Source organism: Gambusia affinis, linkage group LG08, assembly GCF_019740435.1.
Source record: "Gambusia affinis linkage group LG08, SWU_Gaff_1.0, whole genome shotgun sequence".
NCBI lineage: Eukaryota > Metazoa > Chordata > Actinopteri > Cyprinodontiformes > Poeciliidae > Gambusia > Gambusia affinis.
In genome coordinates, this window is record NC_057875.1 from 15,802,112 (window position 1) to 15,822,927 (window position 20,816).

The 20,816-nt window shown below is 37.9% G+C and overlaps 1 protein-coding gene across 1 annotated transcript in view; it reads right to left on the reverse strand.

The window, feature by feature from the left end:
• Positions 1–461: 461 nt before the first annotated feature.
• Positions 462–20,816, reverse strand: part of osbpl5 (oxysterol binding protein-like 5) — a 39,361-nt gene continuing 19,006 nt past the window's right edge. Inside the window, exons 3-23 of the mRNA XM_044124953.1 lie at positions 19,617–19,770; positions 19,280–19,353; positions 17,094–17,174; positions 16,737–16,838; positions 16,082–16,285; positions 14,922–15,006; positions 14,645–14,807; positions 11,531–11,720; positions 10,994–11,178; positions 10,795–10,876; positions 9,648–9,746; positions 9,365–9,461; positions 9,081–9,179; positions 7,474–7,571; positions 6,776–6,865; positions 6,241–6,377; positions 5,240–5,419; positions 5,035–5,164; positions 3,974–4,088; positions 2,898–3,000; positions 462–1,982 (exon numbers count right to left, since the gene is read on the reverse strand). Of these exons, the coding sequence (XP_043980888.1) occupies positions 1,847–1,982; positions 2,898–3,000; positions 3,974–4,088; positions 5,035–5,164; positions 5,240–5,419; positions 6,241–6,377; positions 6,776–6,865; positions 7,474–7,571; positions 9,081–9,179; positions 9,365–9,461; positions 9,648–9,746; positions 10,795–10,876; positions 10,994–11,178; positions 11,531–11,720; positions 14,645–14,807; positions 14,922–15,006; positions 16,082–16,285; positions 16,737–16,838; positions 17,094–17,174; positions 19,280–19,353; positions 19,617–19,752 (2,586 nt within the window). The 5' untranslated portion in view covers positions 19,753–19,770 and the 3' untranslated portion in view covers positions 462–1,846. The remainder of the gene's footprint in view (positions 1,983–2,897; positions 3,001–3,973; positions 4,089–5,034; positions 5,165–5,239; positions 5,420–6,240; positions 6,378–6,775; positions 6,866–7,473; positions 7,572–9,080; positions 9,180–9,364; positions 9,462–9,647; positions 9,747–10,794; positions 10,877–10,993; positions 11,179–11,530; positions 11,721–14,644; positions 14,808–14,921; positions 15,007–16,081; positions 16,286–16,736; positions 16,839–17,093; positions 17,175–19,279; positions 19,354–19,616; positions 19,771–20,816) is intronic.

Genomic DNA, 20,816 nt, shown 5'->3' on the forward strand with positions numbered 1-20,816 from the left:
TGTTCAAACTTGTAGTTTCTTCCTGCTTTTTTATTTTCTGTAAGCTAAACTATCTTCTGTTATTGAACTATTGGTCTCCACCAATTTTTGACGCTCTTTGAGTGGATTCTGCTTTTTGATTTTCTCTCATCTGCCCTTAGCTTGCATCTCAGAGGATACTGAGTACTTCCGGGTGTAAAAAAAAAAAAAAAAAAGAGAGAGAAGTGGACTAGTGGAGGCTAAAGAAAAAAGTGTCAACATGCAGATAAAAAGTGTTTAAGACTTATGTCTCTAAAATGTGGTCAATTGTTTTCCAATGATGATTCATTTATGCTATGGGAAGTTGTGTGAAAAGTGTTTTTCAGTCCCACGGAGATCTGACTTTGTGCATGAATGTATCGCCATCTGGTGGATAGTTAGTAAAAGAACAACTTACATCTACAGAAAAAGTTTGCGTGTCAAGTGATGTTCACACAGAGAGCTCCAGGGATAAAACATGTTTACTGTAGTATTACAGTATCCAACATATCAATGAAAACATTACCAAGGTGTGTCATTTTGTTCCATACAAGAAGAAAATATCTGTAGAATCCCTACAACATGGTAGTAGAGTAGAAAACACGAGAAGATGTGCTCAATCACACTCAAGCACACAAGTGGACGAACTGACCAACCGTCAGAGAGCGATTGTTGTTCCAGGTCCTTTGTATTGAATTTGTGAAGACACGGTGAATCTCCTAATAAATACATTCTCAAATCTCTTCGAAACCCGACAAATATATACAAACTGATTCAAAGTGAAAACTCTTTTTTTTTTTTTTTTTTCTTTTTGTGTCTTTTGTTACTGTTTACATCTAAGACAGTCATTTGCAGGTGGTGAAGACCAAAATGCACACAGAAATCCCTTCTCTTAGGCTCATATGGTCATGCTTCCCTGTGTTCCTTCCTTCACAAGCGGTGACTGATTGTACACACTAGTTAGTGGCCAAGACCAACATCATCTACCATTCCTTCAGATACAGCAGGCACACAAATATAAAGACACTCTGTTTGGCTCGCTGCCCTGCCTTATCATCTTTTATCCTTCGCTTCCGATGTGTCACAGAAAGCACATCCAGTTTTCCCTGTAAACAAGTACTCTTTGTCCTTTCGGATCATAAATACTGTTTTGGTAAAATCATCATTAAAAAGATGAGACAGAGTGTTTTTGAGTGAACATTGATACAAAAAAAAAAAAAAAATAAAATACACAATTGCACTGTTTTGAAGATGTTCTTTCTTCATTTCTATAATTATTTCTGGTACTTTTCCTCTTTTTGGCTTCATTATTAAGGCCCAAAGTCTGGAGTGGAAGGGAAGCAGGAGAAGTCCAAGACGTGATCTGCTTGTGCCCATAGGGCCTACTGATAATACCCACATCACACATACAGAGGCACGCTCACAGATGAACAGTATTGCAGGGCAATATATATATATATAGATATGTATAAAAAAAGACACTAGGGAATGGTGAAAACATCCTCTCTGTCATTTCTTTTATCAAAATCTTTCCACGTTTTTCATTTTTCTAGTCGTGCTCATAATATCCCTTTCCTGTCCAAAGTGCGCGGGTGCCGGTGCTGTTTCAGTCTGGCTACGCTAGGAGGTGCCGTTCCTCTCTGCAGGTGACTGACAGACGGTTGTTGTGGCTGTGTTTATTGCTATAAAGTCTGTGCTCCTCCTCCTATGAAGGACACAAAAGGGAGCAAGTTTCCCTCCGAGCGATGATCTGAGGTCTCTGTCGGCGTGATCGGAGTCTGTGTGCTTTTTCTTGGAAGCTTTAAAGCCAGACCGGCGCTGGAGGGAAACTTCTCCCGTAGGAGCTGGCTCAGGTGAAGACGTAGTTGAGGAGAAGCTGGGAGAGGAGCAGAACGCAGAGGATGAGGCAGTGACGGCCGGTTAAGGACATGCCGTCATCTGTCTGCCTCTGCCGAGACAGCTGGCGACCCAGAGCCGCCAGGTTCCTACAAACAGAGGTCAACTGGGTTAAGAGTTTCTCAATTACAGCTCCTGTAACAAGTCCTAAACAGTTATATTAACACATTTTATATTGCTAATCTACTGGTAACACAATAGCACTAGCAGCAATATTAGTATCACAAAGAACAGCCTGGACTGCGATAAATATTAGCTAATTAACAAAGTGCAAAGGTATTGAGGTTCTCTGTGTCAGTAACATGTTTAGTGATGCTTGTTGGAAGCAGAAGGAAAAATGTTTTACAAGGTGAAATGATAGTAATGTGTAGAAGTCATTAGGAAATCACTTCTAATAGAAAAGAACCCAAAACCAATAGACAATAAAATCACATGCTTTCCTAGCATCATACATCCATCCATCCATTTTCTTTACACCCTTCTTCCCTAAATGGGGTCGGGAGGGTTGCTGGTGCCAATCTCCAGCTGCGTCCCGGGCGAGAGGCGGGGTTCACCCTGGACAGGTCACCAGTCTGTCGCAGTAGCATCATACAGTCCTACCTTAAAGCAATCTTTTAACTTTACCAACATGTTTCTTCTAACTGGGACTAATATTCATATTTTTAAGTGGCTCGGCCAAATTCCCGACTTGAATCTGAGCAGGGAGACGAACTTTAGGGGGACGGCCAGGAGGTCTTCAAAAGGTTTGGAGCTTATTACATATAGATGATGGTTTCTATCATTATTGCTTAATAACACTTTTTTTTGTAAAGTTGACATTCGTTCTGCAAAGTGCTACCATCTTCCTAGAGTTGGTCATTTAATTTCTTGATAGAATCAAACTTACTGGTTGAATTGAAGTAATTTTAAATCTAAATCTGCCAGTGACAGAAATGTCTGTTTTAACTGGTTTTCAGATAAATCATTAAGATTTCATTCACTAAAGTGCAATGCGGTTTTCTGACCTTTGAATATCCTGCTGCGTCCTCTGTATGGATGTGATGGAGGCCTCGATCAGAGCAATGTCCTTCACCTCTTTACTGCAGCGAGCGCATTGGCTGGAGAAGCCTGGGTAGAAAACACAGATGAGAATGAAACATTAAAGCTTATTCTACGAAGCTTAAAGATGAAGAAAAATGAAAACCTTTGAACGACACAATTTGATTCATGTAATTATTTTTGAACTCTAAATTTTAAATCACCTGTAATATTAAATGTTTAAATATAAAGTAACTCAAAATGCCTGAAACAGGGAACAACAGTCATATTTCATAGTTACTTGTGTTTATCATCATACTTCTTGTTAGAAAAATATTTAAGGTTACTACTGAAAATTTCCTTAAATCATCCAGTTTTTGAATATTTAAATAAAAGTCTATAATATTTTTTAATTGATGTTCCTTTGCACCCCAGTCAGGACCTGTTTCTCATTTTCTGTTTTTAAAGATGTACAGAATATCTTTACATTTTTACATTTGTTAGTTTTTATACAAGTCAAAGTAAATTATAAAAAAATAAGAATTTCTTAGTCAAAAATATAAATATTAACATATATTTATTTGTCCAAATTTGCAGTTAATATGCGGTAAAGATCTAAATAAAATTGTTCAGTACCTTTCATGGACTGGTTGCTCCTCAAGCAGAGTTGTGATAACATCTAATTGGTTAACTTACACAATCCAAATATACAGAAAATAAATTAATTCATGTGGTGCAGAACACCACCATAAAGTATTTACATCATTAGCGACATAAGTATAGGTGGAATAAAATTATTATTTCTATGAGAGACATATTTTTGTTACACATTCAATAAACATGTTTTTCTAAGATTAAGTTAAGATCTGTCGATGTATTTAAACCTCTACAGTAAATATTTACAAAATCAATAATCCGACTTCTCTCTGGCAACCTCTGTTATGAAGATTTCAACTGCTACACAAAACAAACAAATAATAATTAATTCGTGGTGCAAACCAGTGGCTGAATTTACAAGAGATTATACAAAGCTTCTCTGGCTTGTGTGCAAATGAACCCTCACCTTCATTGTCAGAAGACTCATGTGTTGGTTCTGGAGTGGTGCTGCTGCTCTCAGTGTTCTGGCTACAAGTAGACGGCTGGCTGCTGGCCTTCCTGTGCTTCCCATTTACCTCCGCCTGTAAATAATGTATGTGTTTCCTCTTTTTAATGCATAAAAACTAAGAGAAAACTAGAATAATTTGCATTTTCTGTGAAAATGCAGTGCGAATACTGTTCCTATTTTAGTGAAAAGTCAAATGCAGAAGATTTGCAGAAATCTAAGAAATAGACAAAAGCAGCAGAATAATGTAAAAAGAGCCTGTAAAACCTAAATAGAAAAACCATAGAAGAAGAGTGAAAACTTTTGGCTTATAATGGCTTATAATCTAAAATGATCTAAAAAGCTGAAGCTAGCTTCTTTAGGGTTGGAATTAAGGTTGCAAGGGTTAGATTGGGAAACCTCAGAGCGAGTGGGCTAGCTTTCTTTTCTGAAGATTGAGCAAAATGCAAACAAAAACTTGAAGAGGGGTTTTATGAAACCTGCGGAAGATATGAAAAAGCTGAAATAAACAGAAGTAGATGAATGACATGACTACATTATAAAATATGAATGGTGTTTCTAGCTAAAAGTACATGGAAGTAATTAGTTTTGAAAAGAGCAAAGATTTTAGCAGAATGTTTTAGAAGTTATGGCATGTTCTATTCATTACAATGGGTCACAAAAACATCAGAAAAAGCTGAATATTTCATAAACCACAGGACATGTCAATACCAAAAAACATAGCTGTAATGTCCTAAACAAGCAGAATGTGGTAAAACTTCAAGTTGCACAAAGTCTACAGCATTCACACTAATTACAGACTGATAAAACAGTTTTTTTTTGGTTATATAAGTGGATTATTATTTGGGAAAAACCAAACAGGAAAAAAGCCTGTCTTTAGAATCTCAAATGGGCAGTTCAGTCTGACTAATTTTCTAGGACTGTTCTGTTCATGCTATTCTATTAATCATATTTAAAAAAAAAGCCAAAACAAAGCTTGTGTGTGGGTGAGCACTCTGTGCTGACTTTAATCTGTAGTTCACCTTGTGTTGCCTGGTCCAGCTGTGGTTGTAAGAAAGCCCGTTGTGTTGTCTCTGCATTTTCTCCTGAGTCTGAATCACTCCATCCTTCTCAAACTGAACGAGACAAGCCTCAGCGTCCCACGGACGAGTGCTGGAAAGGAAAAACATGCTGCAAAAGCTGATCTTTTATTTGTTCTAGTTGTTTTGAGTAGGACAGCGTTCATACTCAAGGTGCTTGTAGGTCCACTCGGAGGTGACAGGATCCTGCTGGAAAAGTTTAGGGATCCAGTGTCTTTCTCCTCTCTCCTTCGCTTCTTTCCGCTGAGCCTCCTCCAGGACAAACTTCTCCTGCGTTGCCCTCATTTGGTCCCGATCCATGATGGCGCTGGTCACGTGCTGCCATAGTCTGTTGGAACATCACAGATCAGATGCTTAATGATAAATAAATAAAATAATACAACAAACTGAAAACATTGAAAATGTATAATTTTGCATTTCTCAAATCAAACTTGTGCATTTTTATTGAACAATGACTACAGTTACTGGGTTAGTTTGGCTCTATGGAGGTGTTTCAATACTTTTGACTATAGGGAAGTGTTTCCACTGCAGGAACCAGCACAGTTTACTAGGGAAGTTTTTGTTTCCCTTGCATTTCCACTGCAGGCTGAATCAGACAAAAGTCGGTTGAAAACAGCCATGGTTGGCATCTAGGACAGTTTTAACATATTAAAAGGTGGCGCTACATGGTGGAAGGATCCACAAAATTTATCACTGGTTGAATAACCTACAAGTATTGTCTTCTGCAACTAATATGTTATGTTACCTTTAAATAACACAACACAAATTCTGTATCTTTTAGCATTCAGCCACCCATACTGAATATCAGTGTTTTACAGAGTTTGCATCCACATTCATTGAAAAAAAATGATCCGACCTTCGTTAAGGAGTTGCAGACATCTACTTTTAGCATATCCATAAAAACAGTGATGAGACAGATTTTGGCTCTCACCAAAATCCATTTAACAATTTTTTAAACCAATGAAATCGTTTTGTGTTCTGTAATACAAAATAAATCAATAGAGGTTTTACTGATCTTACAAATAATTTTTCCAGAAAAGTACCTCACACTAAATCCTTCTGGAAGCACGCACAAAAACAGGAAGACAGAAAGGTTCTGGGAAATTACGTTCCGGAGAGAAAACCTTTGGTAGCCCATTAGAGGTTTACCTTTCAGACTCAAACTCCCCCTGCTGCTCTAACTGGACCACTTGTCGTTTGAGACGCCTGCTGCGGATTTCTTTTGTTGGGTTCCACAGAGTTTCCTGCTGACTGGAGCGCTTCTCTTGAATAAACACCTCGCTGTCCTGATTTGAAAAAAATACAGAAAAAGATCAGGCTTACAAACATCTTCAAGTCACAATGCAACCCTTTCACTGTTCCTTAATATCAGCCTGATATATGATGTCAACGATAAAGTGATGATAATGTTTAAAGTTTCCAGGGACTCTGTGTCAGAAAAAGGTTTTTTAGTGTTTCCTAAAGCCTTGACACTCCTGCCCCGGATATGAGACGCTAAATTACGGCCTTTTTCCTGCAGTGTCTGCCTTCTGCTCTTGAACCTATAATTACCAATTCTGTTCCTAATTAGAGATGAGAATAACTGAATACCCAAGAGCAACAAATGTGAGGTGAACAGGGATGCTGGAAGAGAAGCAGAATGGAAGAGACACAAATTGAAGCAGTTAGGTAGAAGAGCTCTCACCCAGTGTCCATCAATGGTGGCCAATAATTCATCTCCCATAACGATCTTCCCACTGATCTGATTTACTGAGCTGGCGCCTCCGAGGAAAGGCTAGAGAACGGACAGGAAAAACAAGTTTCAGGAAAGCCGATAAATACTTCCTACAGGGCTGTTTGCTGCTCTGCACCCAACTTCTCCAGCTTGAATTACAACACGTCAGACAAAAGAATTATCTAAAAATATATATTTATGGAAGATATAAAACCTGACCTTAGCAATGGCCTGAAAAATCTCATTTGAAATTTTCAAGACACCCGCAGAAACACACTTCTAGTTAGATTTAATATTTACTGAACTGTTATTTCCTCTTTTGCAAGCTGGTTTAGGTGAAAGTATCTGCCAACTGAATAAACATGAACAGAGGCTCAGCATGATTTAGGAGCTCACAACATCATCATGCTCTTTAGTCAACTAGAGAGCTCCCAACAAAATCCTTAAACTGAGAGAATGGGAGACAGATTTCTGTCATAAAATTATTTCAATATACATTTATTCATGACATTCATTCAAATTTTCACATCGTGAATCCCAATAAGTAAACTTGTTTTACATAGCACTTTTCACAGATAAAATAACTAAGTGCTTCACAGAAAGCAAGAGTCGTTAATTATCAAATTATTTATTTGCCGGCTCCATTTTTAACTTGTTCAAAGACGTACCTTTAATTTAAACTCCAGTTCTGCAAAACATTTTGTCTTTTCACATTCGATGGTAACTTTCCCTCCCAACTCTAGTGTCATAGTGCCATACAGGAAACCTACGGGAGACAAGGCATTGCGTCATTAGATACACAACCCATCGGATAACTTTACATTTTGCCTGTAATAGATACGATTTTAATTCCCTATTCCCTAATCTAAAGCAGTCCTGCATTAGGTCATGGTTATTATCCCACCATTTACTCTGAATGCATTCCAAAACTGGGCTGTAAAATTTCCCTCTTGACAATATATAAACATGTGAGCTGATTTTGACTACATCAAAATCTTGCGTAATTCAGAATATGGATCATGGTAGGAATACATTTCAAATAACTGCGTAATTTCTCGTAACTCTGACATGTCGGCTGCAGCAGATGGTTGTAAAAGAGGCAGTATACACATGATTCGTCTGAACAGAAAGATGTCTTTGTAAACAGGGCAAATGAATTTCCATATTAGTCTCCTGTATTCTCAGTCAGTTGAAGAAGCGATGAACTATGAGGTGAGTTCAACAAGAAATAAATGCAGGAGGCCAGCATTGATTTTTTTATTCAAAATAAAAGTGGAAATGTAGGAGTTAATTGCATGGTAAAAGCTATAACAATGTTTATATAGTTAACATAGGCTTAGTATTTTTTTAGCTCTGGGTTTGTCTACAAAATCTGTGCACGGCTGAGTTTACAAGCAGCAAATGTAATGGTTGCTGCCCTGCCTCTAGACACAGACTTATGAAGGGAATGGAAATTGAAGACACATCTTGTCTTGTCTGTTGTTCCATTTAGCTGCAAAATCTTCCTGCAGGGTGACACTGGCCAAGTTACTTCTGGAAATAACTTTGTCTTCTCTTCCTTTAGTTAATGTACCTGGCTGTATTTCTGTGTTTAAACCCCTCTCAGACATAGACAAAGCCATGTGCTGCCTTTCATCCTATAACAACAGGATGTGCACCTGATTAGCTGTGTTACTCTCCCAAATAAAGCCACTCAAAGAGTCATTACTGCCATTCACTAATTTCCATAAAGTACTTTTGAATCAGTGCTTCTGTGGACGTTTATTCCTCATCACTGAACTTGCACGCTCAGTATGCAGGATTGTTGCAAAGTTAAAGACTTAAGTGAATGTTTGCTGTCACTACATGCTTGTTTAGGTGGAGTAGTGCTGCAGGAGTCTGCAACTTTTGCAATTTAAAGAGACATTTTAGTCCTCAGTCCAACAAACTAACATTTAATTAAAATTGTAAGCATTAGATGCCCTTTTGAAAAAGACAACTTATAATTTTTGATAAATATCTACTATAGGGAATTTGTTCTCATATTTAAAGAACAAACATTTTTATTAAAGTCTATTTACTATTTTGGATTTATAAATATAAAAGAAAAACAAACATTTTTCAAAGAGAGGACAGATATTTTTTTTTACATGAGATGTTGATTTATGTGGAAAAGTACGTAAATAAGAGCAATCTCCCTGAGACTTCTTTCAGTCACAAAGAGAAAAAAGGGACCATGGTTGACAAAATAGATAGTACAAGAGATTGTCAAGTGTTTTTGTAATAGAAATATTACCTTTGCAGTGAGCGTAGGGCATGGTGATGGCATACTCCTCGTCTCTGCTCAGGAACAGAAGTCTAGCTTTGCCATCTAGAATAGCTGATAGAGAGTTACCTGCAAGAGAAAACAATGGACTGTTACTTACTCTTCTTAATAATTCTTGATACTAGTATTAAGTTGTCTAAACACTGCGATCAAAATGGCTGTGGTTATATCCCAATTTAAATTATTGTATAAACTAGTCGTTGATGAGGTTACTTTAGTTTTGATGAACAAGACATATATAATAGGTTGTGTACCATAGAACTTGGACTTGGCCAGGATGCTTCCCCCGATACAGAAACCGTCCTTCCGGTTGCAGACATAAAATGCAGAGATGGGAGGATGGTGTGACACCTGATGGAAAACACAAGGAGAGAAATATTTAAGCAGCAGAGCGAGACAACCCAAGTGTCGGATACCAAGCTTTAAAATTTATAGCAGCTGTGTGCTTTGCCCCATTTTGTTTGTCATTCTGTGCAAGACATTTCACACAATGGATGAGTCATTCCCCGCTTTTTAGAGCTTTAAATCTGGGTTAACCTGCTCGGCTATGTAGAACGTGCAGCTGTCAGTCTGAGGATGGAGCCAGCAGCACCGAAATGTCTCCCCCAGAATTGGATTGTAAGGCTTTTTCAGACCCTGGAAATGCAAAAATAGTCTCAATTAAAAACACCATGTAACATGACTATCCTTCATGTTAGTTTATTTAATTAATCAAAGTAGAAGTAAAAAAGTAAAAGTAAAATATAGTCAAATATTCTGACTAAAGCATCAGTAACAAGGGGCCATCTGTAGGCTGTATAACAACAGATAATGAGTCCATGAATCCATGTATATGTATGGTTCAAAAGGAGTCAGCAACAAAATTGCTGAGTAAGGCTGGATTGATCTACAGCCATTTTCTACTGGCTGCAGTGCTGCCTCCACACAGCAAATAAATCCCCAACAAGTGGAAGCGAGAGGAAAATGTCTTCCTGACATTTTTACTGTAGAAATTTGTTAGGCAGCTCACACATAAAATGTCACTTGATGTCTTTTGTGGTAATTTCAGGGTAATTGATGAGCCCTGAAATAAGACTCATCTTTGGCTATTTGCAAAAATGCAAATAGCCAAAGATGTTGCTGTGCAGCCGAGTACAAGAGTCTAACTGAGAACAAGGAGACCAGAGGATGTTGTAGTTATCAAACAGCAAATTCTCTTATATTTAGATAAAAATCACTGAGCCTCAGTAAGATGATCATTTGATCAGCTAATCAGGTTCCTTGTTTTAATGGATAGTCATAAAACTCTATACATAAGTGTTTTCAGATTGGACTAACAAGGCTTTTCATTGTTGCTGAAGAAATAACACTCAAAGGAAACAACCTTTTAGTATCAGTAGAGAAAAGAAGTCAGAAGAAAAACAGAAATTTATTATTATTTAAAAAGAAACTTTACATTACAGCTTTTCATTCAAGTTGTGACAAAGGGAGAGAGAGCAAGACTTTCAGCAGATAACAGGAAGGTTGTCATGGAACATGCTGGATTTGTAAATGCTGCCAGCCTTCTGGAAAACTCAGTTAAAATAAGAACAGGCAGGGAAAACACAGGAAGTCAATTGACTGGCAATGCTAGCCACGGTAACTCCTCCGTTTGATTTAATGCAAAACTAAAATAATAGGCTCTAACAATTAAAAGTGATCATACCTTTGGCTTTTTGTAGAAGCCAGACAAATACCATCTCAGCACCTGCTTGATCCGACCGTATGCACTTTCTTCTAGAGAAGCCCTTCGATTAAGTTGGGAAAAGAACATTTCCAAAGATGAAGGAAAATGCAAGACATAGTTAGAATGTAAATTGTTTACCTAGTTTTGAATAAACATTTATGAATAAAACATTACTAACTGTGATAGCAGATCAGCATGATAATAGTAGTCAGACAGCTTGTCCAGGAAGGAGCGAGGTTCCAGGATGAAGGTCGGTAGCACCACCTTTGACAAGTCCATGCCTGGTCGCAGCTGTTTCAGCAGGCCCCAGATTAGACCTTTGTTCTCCTCTGATACAGTCTCAACCTGAGAAGCTTCACCAGCCTAAACAAACACAAAGCCACCAGCAACAAGAATGTATGCAGTGACTTGCTGATTTCAACCGAGAATGACAGTGAAGTTATTCTGGTTGTTCAAATGAGGTGTGGTTTCAAGCTTTATAAAACATTGGTCACTATAACTGAGGAATGGTTTTGAGAAAGCCATTCTCAAAACCATTGCTCAGATGGCACTCTTGGGCACTCATTGCTCAGATGGCACTCTTGGGCACTCATTGCTCAGATGGCACTCTTGGGCCATCTGAGCAATGGCCCAAGAGTGCATAATCATGAATAGATGGGATGAGGAGGAGAGCTTCCGTTCAAACAGAGCCTAATCCCAGAACCAGCCCGTTTACCTCAGCCATGTCCTCCGTACTCTGCTCCACATAAGCTGTAGCTTGTGGCCCGGGTGGCATTTCTTCTGAAGGCTCTATGTCGCTCTCCTCCGTCAGCCTCCCGCCGTTCTCATTGCCCGTTGTATCCCAGTCATCATGAGTCTCACGCTCCGATTTGTCTGAAGAACCATCATGCTCCATGTGACTCAACCTGAGAAAAGCAGAGAAAAAGCACAAAGCTAAGTAATATGCTCCAATCAGTCCAGAGAAACAACCAGATCACAGCTTTCTCCTGTTGAAAATTATGCTGTTTTTTTAACTGTAAAATTTCAATTATTTTGAAATGAGAGGCAAGCTTTGTAGCTCCTGGAAATAATATTTAGGGTGGATCACATTTCAAATAGAGTCTGTTCCTATATCTTTATGTTATGGAAGATGACAATAATCAACCCACATTTAGTGTTTACGCTATACTGGATTTTATTAAAAAGGGAATAACAAACATCAGACTTAATGAACTAAAATTAATTTCACAAGACCAGACTGTATTTAGAGATGGAGATTGTTGCTCACAGAGTTATAAACTGCATTTGTTTAACGATGCAGATGCCTACAACAAATATTTGTTGTACCCACCTGGAAATTGTACGCTATTTGAGAATAAATAACCCATGGTAATAATAAAGCGGATCAATGTAACATTTATTAAACTAAATTAGTGTAGGCTTTGTTGGCATGGCAGCAAAAAACTGACCACTATCTAAGTGGTTAAGATCTTAAAGAGACAGCGACTCTATAAATCGTACGTGTGAAGACACGTATGGCAACATCCAATTCTAATTCAAGCTGCATCTAATGCAGACTAAACTAATCAAACCTCAGATCCGCAGGCAGAAAACCAGAATACTGGCAGAAAAAAAAAATGAATAGAAAAAGTCATTCATCAGCCTACGAATCACCACATAAAACAGATGTGAGAATGAGAATTATGAGCAGCGATGATGGGTGGCATGAGAGAACCGTCCTTTGGCCATTTATTACCTTCGATCGAAAGCCGCAGAATATAAACGGTGCATGTGATTAAAGCGAACGCAGTAAAACTGAAAGTTAAACAGACCGTCGTCACAGTCGCTCTCGGTAGTGACTATGTCATAAATCCTGCACCTATCCTGGGAATAGTGGACGGCAATTGCACTATCACCTGCTTTCGAAGCCAGACTCAGTTATGTAACTATGGTCAAAGACAACCAGGAAGCAGCTCATGTTCTTTAACAATGGAAGACAGTTCAGTTATTTCGAAACTCCCCCAGGGCATGGCAGTCCTGAAGAACTACATTCCGGCAGAATTACTACCTAAACCACAGAGTTATCTGTTAGTCCAAACACAATAATGCAAACTGCTTTCTCTTACCGTCAAACTAAACAGCATAGGGAGAAGTTCTTCCACAAGAATCCAACAACTGATAATTTTATCAGCAAATCCAAGCACAGATGTAGCCTGGCTTTCTCTCCCCTTCTCTCCTGTGTGCGTGAATGGCTTCTGTCCGCTGACAACAGGCTCAGCTTTGTCCCTCTAACACTCCTCTACCTGCTTCCTGAATGTGCCTGTGAAAAGCACTGCCTGTGAGGCAAGGTGTGTATGAAAATCCTGCAATGGCTGATTTGCTTTTTAGGTGGTGTGCTCCATCTTCCTGCTCCCTTGTCAGTCATGTGAACGAATAGAGTGCTGAGATTGGTCAGTCTCAGGGTGCTGAGGAAAGAGAGGAGGGGCTGCAGGAAGGGATGGCTAGAGCGAGGGCTTGAGGGAGGGTTCAGGCATGGAGACAGCGAGAGCGAAGCATGAGGAGGGGAGCTAATGTAAGATGTGAACAGCGCACAATGGAGAAAGATGGGGGCTGCAACAATCACAGGTAGCAATTCAATGAGAATTCAACTGGAATATTTAGAGTAAAAATTACCATTTTACAATTGTTTACCACACAAAATAATCTAAAACAAAAATGATTGGCAATCATCTGCTGGCTACATATTGGCATACTGTCAGTAGTAACCTAGAGACCTAGAGAATCCTAGGTCTCTGCTGAGTAAAAGTGATAGATTTTCTTTTCCTGTCCACACTGAAAGCTCACTTATTGAGGCAGAGCTGCTAAGACTGCAGTCATGATCAGGTAAAAGTACTACACCAAAAAAAGTTGTGAAAAAGCAACCAAAGAATTATTTTTGTTTTAAATCCTTAAAAACTCTGAGGCGATATTGTTCAAGACCACTTTAAACAGGCTGGCAAGGACCTTTGCACAATATAATTTAGATTAGGCTTTTCTTACTACAACTCAGATATTTCAACTTATCCTCCAGTCACAACAAGCTGTCATCTTCAGCTACTTTAGATGAAGACACTGAAATAGTTTTGCGCAAACATATGGACAGTTTGATGTGAAAGCACAGCTGTTAGATGTGAAAGCACAGCAGATGCACATAAACAAATCTTCAGTGTTTAAGAAAAGAGAACCGCTTTAAAGATACAATCGTCCCTCAACGAGTGTGCTGACAGATTTGAAAGTCAATAAAGCATTTACCATGAACCAAAACTGCTAAATAAAATGGTAAACATGTATAGCGCTTTAGCATGTCCAGAAGATCCCAAACCGCTTCACACTACATACAGTCATTCACCCATTCATGCACACACCCACACGCTGATGGCGGAGAGCTACTGGATAGTAGCCACAGCTGCCATTTAAATCATGAATTTATATGATTTATTAACCACATTCTTTAACATAATCACAGGGAAGAGTAAGGAGAGAGAATCCAGCATTGTATTTTCTCTGATTGATACCAAATTTGGAGAAAAGCAGATCATTTCTGGCCGAGGAAGCTAATAGACATGTGCATACAAATATTTATGGAGCTATTTGTAAAATCACTGTGCACATTGTGGACTCATTGGACAGATGGATTGAGAGATGATTGTCAGTCAGCATGTCCTGCTGAGATAGAAAGAACAGACTAGTGGTACATACAGAAGGTTTCCCCAGTGAATCCATGATTTTTATCCTACTATTCTAAGCTGTTCATAAGGATGTATTGAAGATATACTTCACACAGAGCATGTGGTAGTTGTGTATTACTCACTCTTGCAGCTCTGTCGCAGTGAGTGGAGAAGACTGCAGCAGCTGGAGTATATGTGAAGAATCTGAAGCCATACAGATATCGCCCTCCTTTTCAGGTCTGGGAGATATTTTGTAGAGAGTGGAACTGCTTAGAGCCAGCTCCAGGGCATCCATCCAGCACCGGCCTGCAGGCAAAAGATCCAAGAAGGGAAAACTGTGTTATTAGTATGTTCTAATGTCCAAAAAACTTTGTATAATGCATGAAGCAATATAGAACTCAAAGAGTAACAACAGCCCACCATCAGACTCAGATGCAGCTCTGAAGATCAGGTAGTTGCTGGGTAAAGGCTGCGTGATGGAACCGACATTTTCTCCTTTTGGACCCTAAAGAGAGAAATCAAACACAATGACTTATGAGAAAACAGTCGAAGCTTTTGGTCATTTCAATGAAAGAAAGGTATGATACTTGTTCAGAAAATAGAGTGAAAGAATAGTAGGTTTGAGATTTATTGCTGTCTGAGTGTGATCATCTGTACCGAAACGGCATATTATACTATTTATTCACTTGTGTAGATATAAATTTGTGTTTATCCATGTCTAGAGACTGCTTCATGCAAACATAGAGAGTTAGTTATCATTTGATGTTGTTTAAGCTTATACAAACCCTATAGCAGTGCAGAACTACCCCTCGCATACCTATTGGTGCACACTTTTGTTTAGCGGTGGAAATAGTGTTATTACACTAGCTCCTAACTAAAGGAGATAGTGGGCAACAAAGCAAGATAATCAGTCTTATTTAGACAACACTGTTTCAAATGTAATGTCAGTAAACTAAAGGAAGAAGAATTCTTGATGGCGTATATCAGTTAGAGACAGTGCTATTTTCTAAAGAGCAAAATATTAAAAATGAATAGCATTTTGTGCACCTAGCTTAACTTAGTAGGTTTATTCTATTTTTGTTTAGTCAATGTTTTATGCTAAAGACTATGGGTCTGTTGAATTTGAATTTTAGCTCCGTGTTGCTAAACCAAAAACTCCTTCAGTTAATTTGTCCTTCATCAAACGTGTATCTTCTGTAACACATTTAGTGTTTATATATATATATATATCTATATATATATGTATATATATATAATATATATATGTATATATATATAACATATATATATATACATATATATATATATATAGATAGATATATATATCTATATATCTAGATATATATATCTATATATATCTATATATATATATATATTTCTTTTTTTTCTCTTTCATTGCTGTAAAATGCTACTCCATGTTATCAATTGGTAATGTGTCATTAATTTAGGATATTTTGTCTCAGTCTTTATCAACTCCAATTCAAAGTAATTATCACAACTACCAAAAACGTCTTTCAGAACTGATTTGAACCTTGACCCCAAATCCCAGTTTGACCAGTAAGTCATTAAACATGCCAAACCTTGACAGCCCAGATGGATTTCTCCAGTGGATGGTAGAGCTTGAAGCAGAAGCCGTCTTTCTTGGACGGTCTCTCGATCAGCTTGCATGCACTAAGAAGGATGGTGCCCACCCAGTGGTCTGGGGTTGGTGTCTTATAGATCAGCAGCACACCAGGCCTTAAGGCACACCACAACTTGGTCCAACTCTTTAAAGAACCACGAATCTAAAGTAGTCACATGAATGAAATAAGTAACATGTACAACAAAAACTAGATATTAAAAAAAAAAGAAAAGAAAATGTCTAAAAACAACCTGTTTATCCTAGACCCAAAATATTTAACACAAGTCATGCAGTGTAAAAAGCTATTGTATCAACTGCTATGGAAATGTATGTAAACTTCTTAATTTGAAATTTAGCAAAGCAAATAATATGACTGGCCTCAAACAACAAAAGGTTTAGTCAGTGAAACAAAAGGCTGGTTGGATAAGTTAATACATATGTAAATATCTCATTTCAGTTGAATAAAAATGCATCTAATAAACTACCATGACTAGGTTTTAAGCATACTTATTAAGACAACATTAAATAATATTAAGAGCAACATTTTAAATGCAAAATGATTAGCAATTGTGTAATCAATCATAAATATTGTCCTGCTTGAGCCATTCTCAGACCTTGAGCCAATTGGACATGACAACAACACTGGGGTCCTTAAGAGCAGTGGAGAGTTCCTTCGCTGCCCGCTTCTTCTCTTGCCGATAATTTTGCTTTTGAACCTGAAGAGAAAAATAAAATGATACCGAGTCATCAGTCTCACAGAGAGAAAACGATGTCGTATAAGCCAACACTAGGTGGAAGCAGAGTCAAACTAGCTGAAATATTCATTTGAGACGTGTCACACAAATCGAAAGCATTAAATAGCGTTTTAAAAGGTTCCCAAATAGCCACTTGACCTACTTAATGACAAAGAAACTGTGGCACAATAAGGCTCAACATTTTCTCAGTTTCTCAGGCAAGGAAGTGACGTGTACCTTGAGAGACTCCTTTCGAGCCAGCTTCTCGGTGGGGGAGGGGCTGTCCTTTTCAACGCCATTAAACATCCTGGACTCAGACTGGAGTCAAGAGGGAAAGAAAGTAAAAAGAACCTCTTTGAAACAAACAAACCCTGAAAGCTGCAACCGCCTTGGAAAAGATTTAATTTTAAATGGGAAAAATTACCTTGCAGAAGCTCATATTGAACCATACAGACTAAAAAAGATTTTGGGATTGAGCTTTTTAATATCGCTGAGAACTAAAAATGTTCTGCTATGAAGGCTTATTAAGTTTGCATTTGATCACACTCAGGACAAAATGTTCCCTAACGCTTGTCAGAAGCAAGAATGTGGCTTTTTCTATGAGTTGTGAAACTGTGGCCACAAACCAATAAACCTTAATGTTTAAAGTCGCAGAAGGCAAAAAGTGCATATCAGTTACCTGCCAAACATGCCAATTAATTTTCTGTAATGTTTTATATATATATTTAAACTTCTGTAAGTGCAACAAATAATAATCATTACACAAAATATATCCTTGTGTAAGTGAAAGTATGCAACAACAGAACTGTTCTCAGTCCAGGTTGTTCTTTATGGGCATATAGGATAGATGACAAGGAAAAGGACCGGTGATGCAACTGCACACAGGCTTATTATCTTATATAAGGTATAAGGCAAAATAGTGAGGATGAGCAAGGCAAAGCGACATGTGGGCAGGGGACGAGACAAGATGAGATCAAATGGTTACCACTTGCAACTTTTGTGAGAAGCCATATCATCTTATCACATAACAATAAGAAAAGATTGTCTTGCAAAAGCAGTTTCAAGATGGGTCAATGTTGTCAATCATTTGCCTTGAGGCAGTAAAAGACACAGTTCCCACCACGGCCTTGATGTATAAAATGCAGCTTTGCAATAATTTTACAAAACAAGCAGCCATTTGCATTTTTGGGTTACTTACAGTGGCTTGCAAAAGTTTTGATACCTCTTAAAACTTTTTTCATATTTTGCCGTGTTTGAACTTCAAATTGTCTTTTGGAGATTTTAAGTGATATGTGTTTGGTATATCCCCATCGGAATATAAAGACTGAAATGTATGACCATTTCTTTCTTTCTTATTTTTTTTTTTCCCCAAAATTGCTTGTCGTAAATTTATTCAGATTGGATTTGTAAGTCCTGCTACAGGTTCTCAATTAGATTTATGTCTCGACACTATTTAGTACTCACAAAGGTGAGCCTTGGTCACAGTCTCACGTTTTTAGCAGTCTCTTAAAGTTCTCTTCAAGGATTTTCCAAAATTTGATTCCTTGCATCCTTTCATGGAATTTGACTCCATATCTGACCAGTTTGCATGTTCCTATTGAAGAAAAACCTTCTCTCAGGGTTACTATGTCTACCCCATGTTTTGTTCCTACATCATGTTTTGAAGTAAGAATTGTGTGTTCAGGGCAATGGGCTGATTTAGTTCTTTTAAACGTAGCATAAAATGTAGAGCATTTAAACCTAGTTTGCTTACATGCCTGTTGCAAACTACAGAGTTCCTAAGGCTTTCTATCAATAGTAGCTATTTGACCATAGTAGTCAGCCTAGTTTACCTTGAACAGATTCTCCCTGTTTGCTCACTAATGTTCTCTAAAAAATCTTTAAGGCCTTCATAGAACAGCTGCATTTTTAGTTATAGAAATTAGATTATGCATAGGTGGTGTCTATTTACTAATAAGGACTCTCATAAAGCCTGTTTACTACAGGCTTTAGAAGATTTAATAGAAACAACTTAAAAGTACCTAAATACAAATGTACAGCAACACACTTTCTATAGCATTATTTTCAAAATATTTTTTTCTTTTTTTAGGTGTACACTGAAATTAGTTATTTTAAACTGTGAAAAAGTTTGCGTGAAAACATTTGCAAGGCTTTGAATATTGGCTTTATATGCATTTGATTATAACTTTCTAAAAAGGGCCTAAAAGTACTTCAGTTCACAAATGAAGGCATCAAAAACCGAAAGCTTTTTGATGCACAAGCTGTACAAGCTGGAACATGCCAGCTTGTACATGTTCCAAATTGTTAAAGAAACAATGAAAAGAAATGATGCTAGAATGTAAGAGCAGCTGTGTTCCTGCCTAAGGAGGAGATTTATTGTCATGTAGGTTGGGGAACTGCCCAATCAGGAAATGCAGTCTTACCTTGCTGTCTGGTGATTGGGCAGGACTAAGTTCACTACTCAGCATGGAGAGAGCATTCCTGTCTGTCTCACTGCCTGGTGGGAACCCACAACACACAGTCACATACAAATGCGCTCAGTGATTAAACCTGCAGACAAACAATTAAAGCGCAGCAGCCACCAAAGCATCTAACAAGCAGCAGGTCATGTTTGTTCATTTATTAATGGGATAAATACTCTGCAGCACAGCACGGCATATTTTCACAAACACAGGATTCCACCAGCAAAGGTTTCTGAAATATCACCTAATTTCACACACAAATTTACATTTCACAATTGTCAGCTTAAAAGCCTCTTACCTGTGCTGAAGTTGTAGATGTCATTGTCTCCTCCATAAGACAAGTTCCGGGTGAGTGTGCGGGGGTCAATTTTAGGTGGAGAGGTGGCGGTAGGGCAAAGAGAAAGCCTCCGTTGGAGCAAATTCTCCTCCTTCATCCTGACAACTTGCTTGTCCTTTATAGAAATAAACAAAGCAAGACAACAAAGCTAAGTCATTCAAACGCACTCCTTTTTCGTGTAGATCTATGTGCCCTTTCATTCTTCCCCAACACTAACAAAGCCATACTGTACACGAACATGCCAGCCTGCTCACATAGCGACACGGAGCATGGCAGTGACAAGCAGTTCAGACTGAACATTGCCAGGGTCAGAGACAGAAGGAGGCCTCTAACCCACTCCAGTGCGTCTGTCCGCACTGATTCGGCCATTCAGTGATCCCAAACGCAACAGCCACAACTTTTCTAATGTCTAAACTGATTTGTGCAAACACAGAAAGCTTTCACTGACATTGTTTCATTACCACACAAAAAAAAATAAAAAATCTACAATTGAATTGTATGAATTACTACAAATGTCTACAAAATGAAATCGTGAATATGCAGGTTGTAATTACTGTTGTGCCGCAATTTGTCCTGTAGAGCATGACACCTGAAAGTACATCAAAGCATCTAATAAGCATCTTTCTCCCCTTCCTTTCATATTTCTGCATTTTAATTTTGGTGATTCTTTTTGTGCATATTATTTTGATAAATATATGCAGAAACATTCACTATTTTCATAACAAAAAAATCCTTACAAGGACAGAATTAATCAGATTGACTATTTATGGGACTCATTTTTGATCTAGTGTGCCACCGATTGATTTGTGAACTTTTAATATACTCAATCAGTTCAATATAGTTAGAAGAAGAATATTACATTATATTGCAAAAATACTGTGATTGCAATATCAGTGTGTGCTTTGTTTACATCACAAGGACTGTTTGGAGAGCAAACATTGCTGACTAATATATTTTAAGAGCTCTGAAGTTGCTATTTTCATGTGAATGTAATATTTGGCCAATAGGACAGATTCTTACCCTAGCAAAAGCTCGATACACCAATTTCCCTAATGATATTCCCAAAAATGCTAATGGTCACATGGAGCAGGAAGAACAGATTAGAAAGAGGAGGAATAAAAAAAAACAAAAAACAAACAGGAATATATTGTATCTGATATT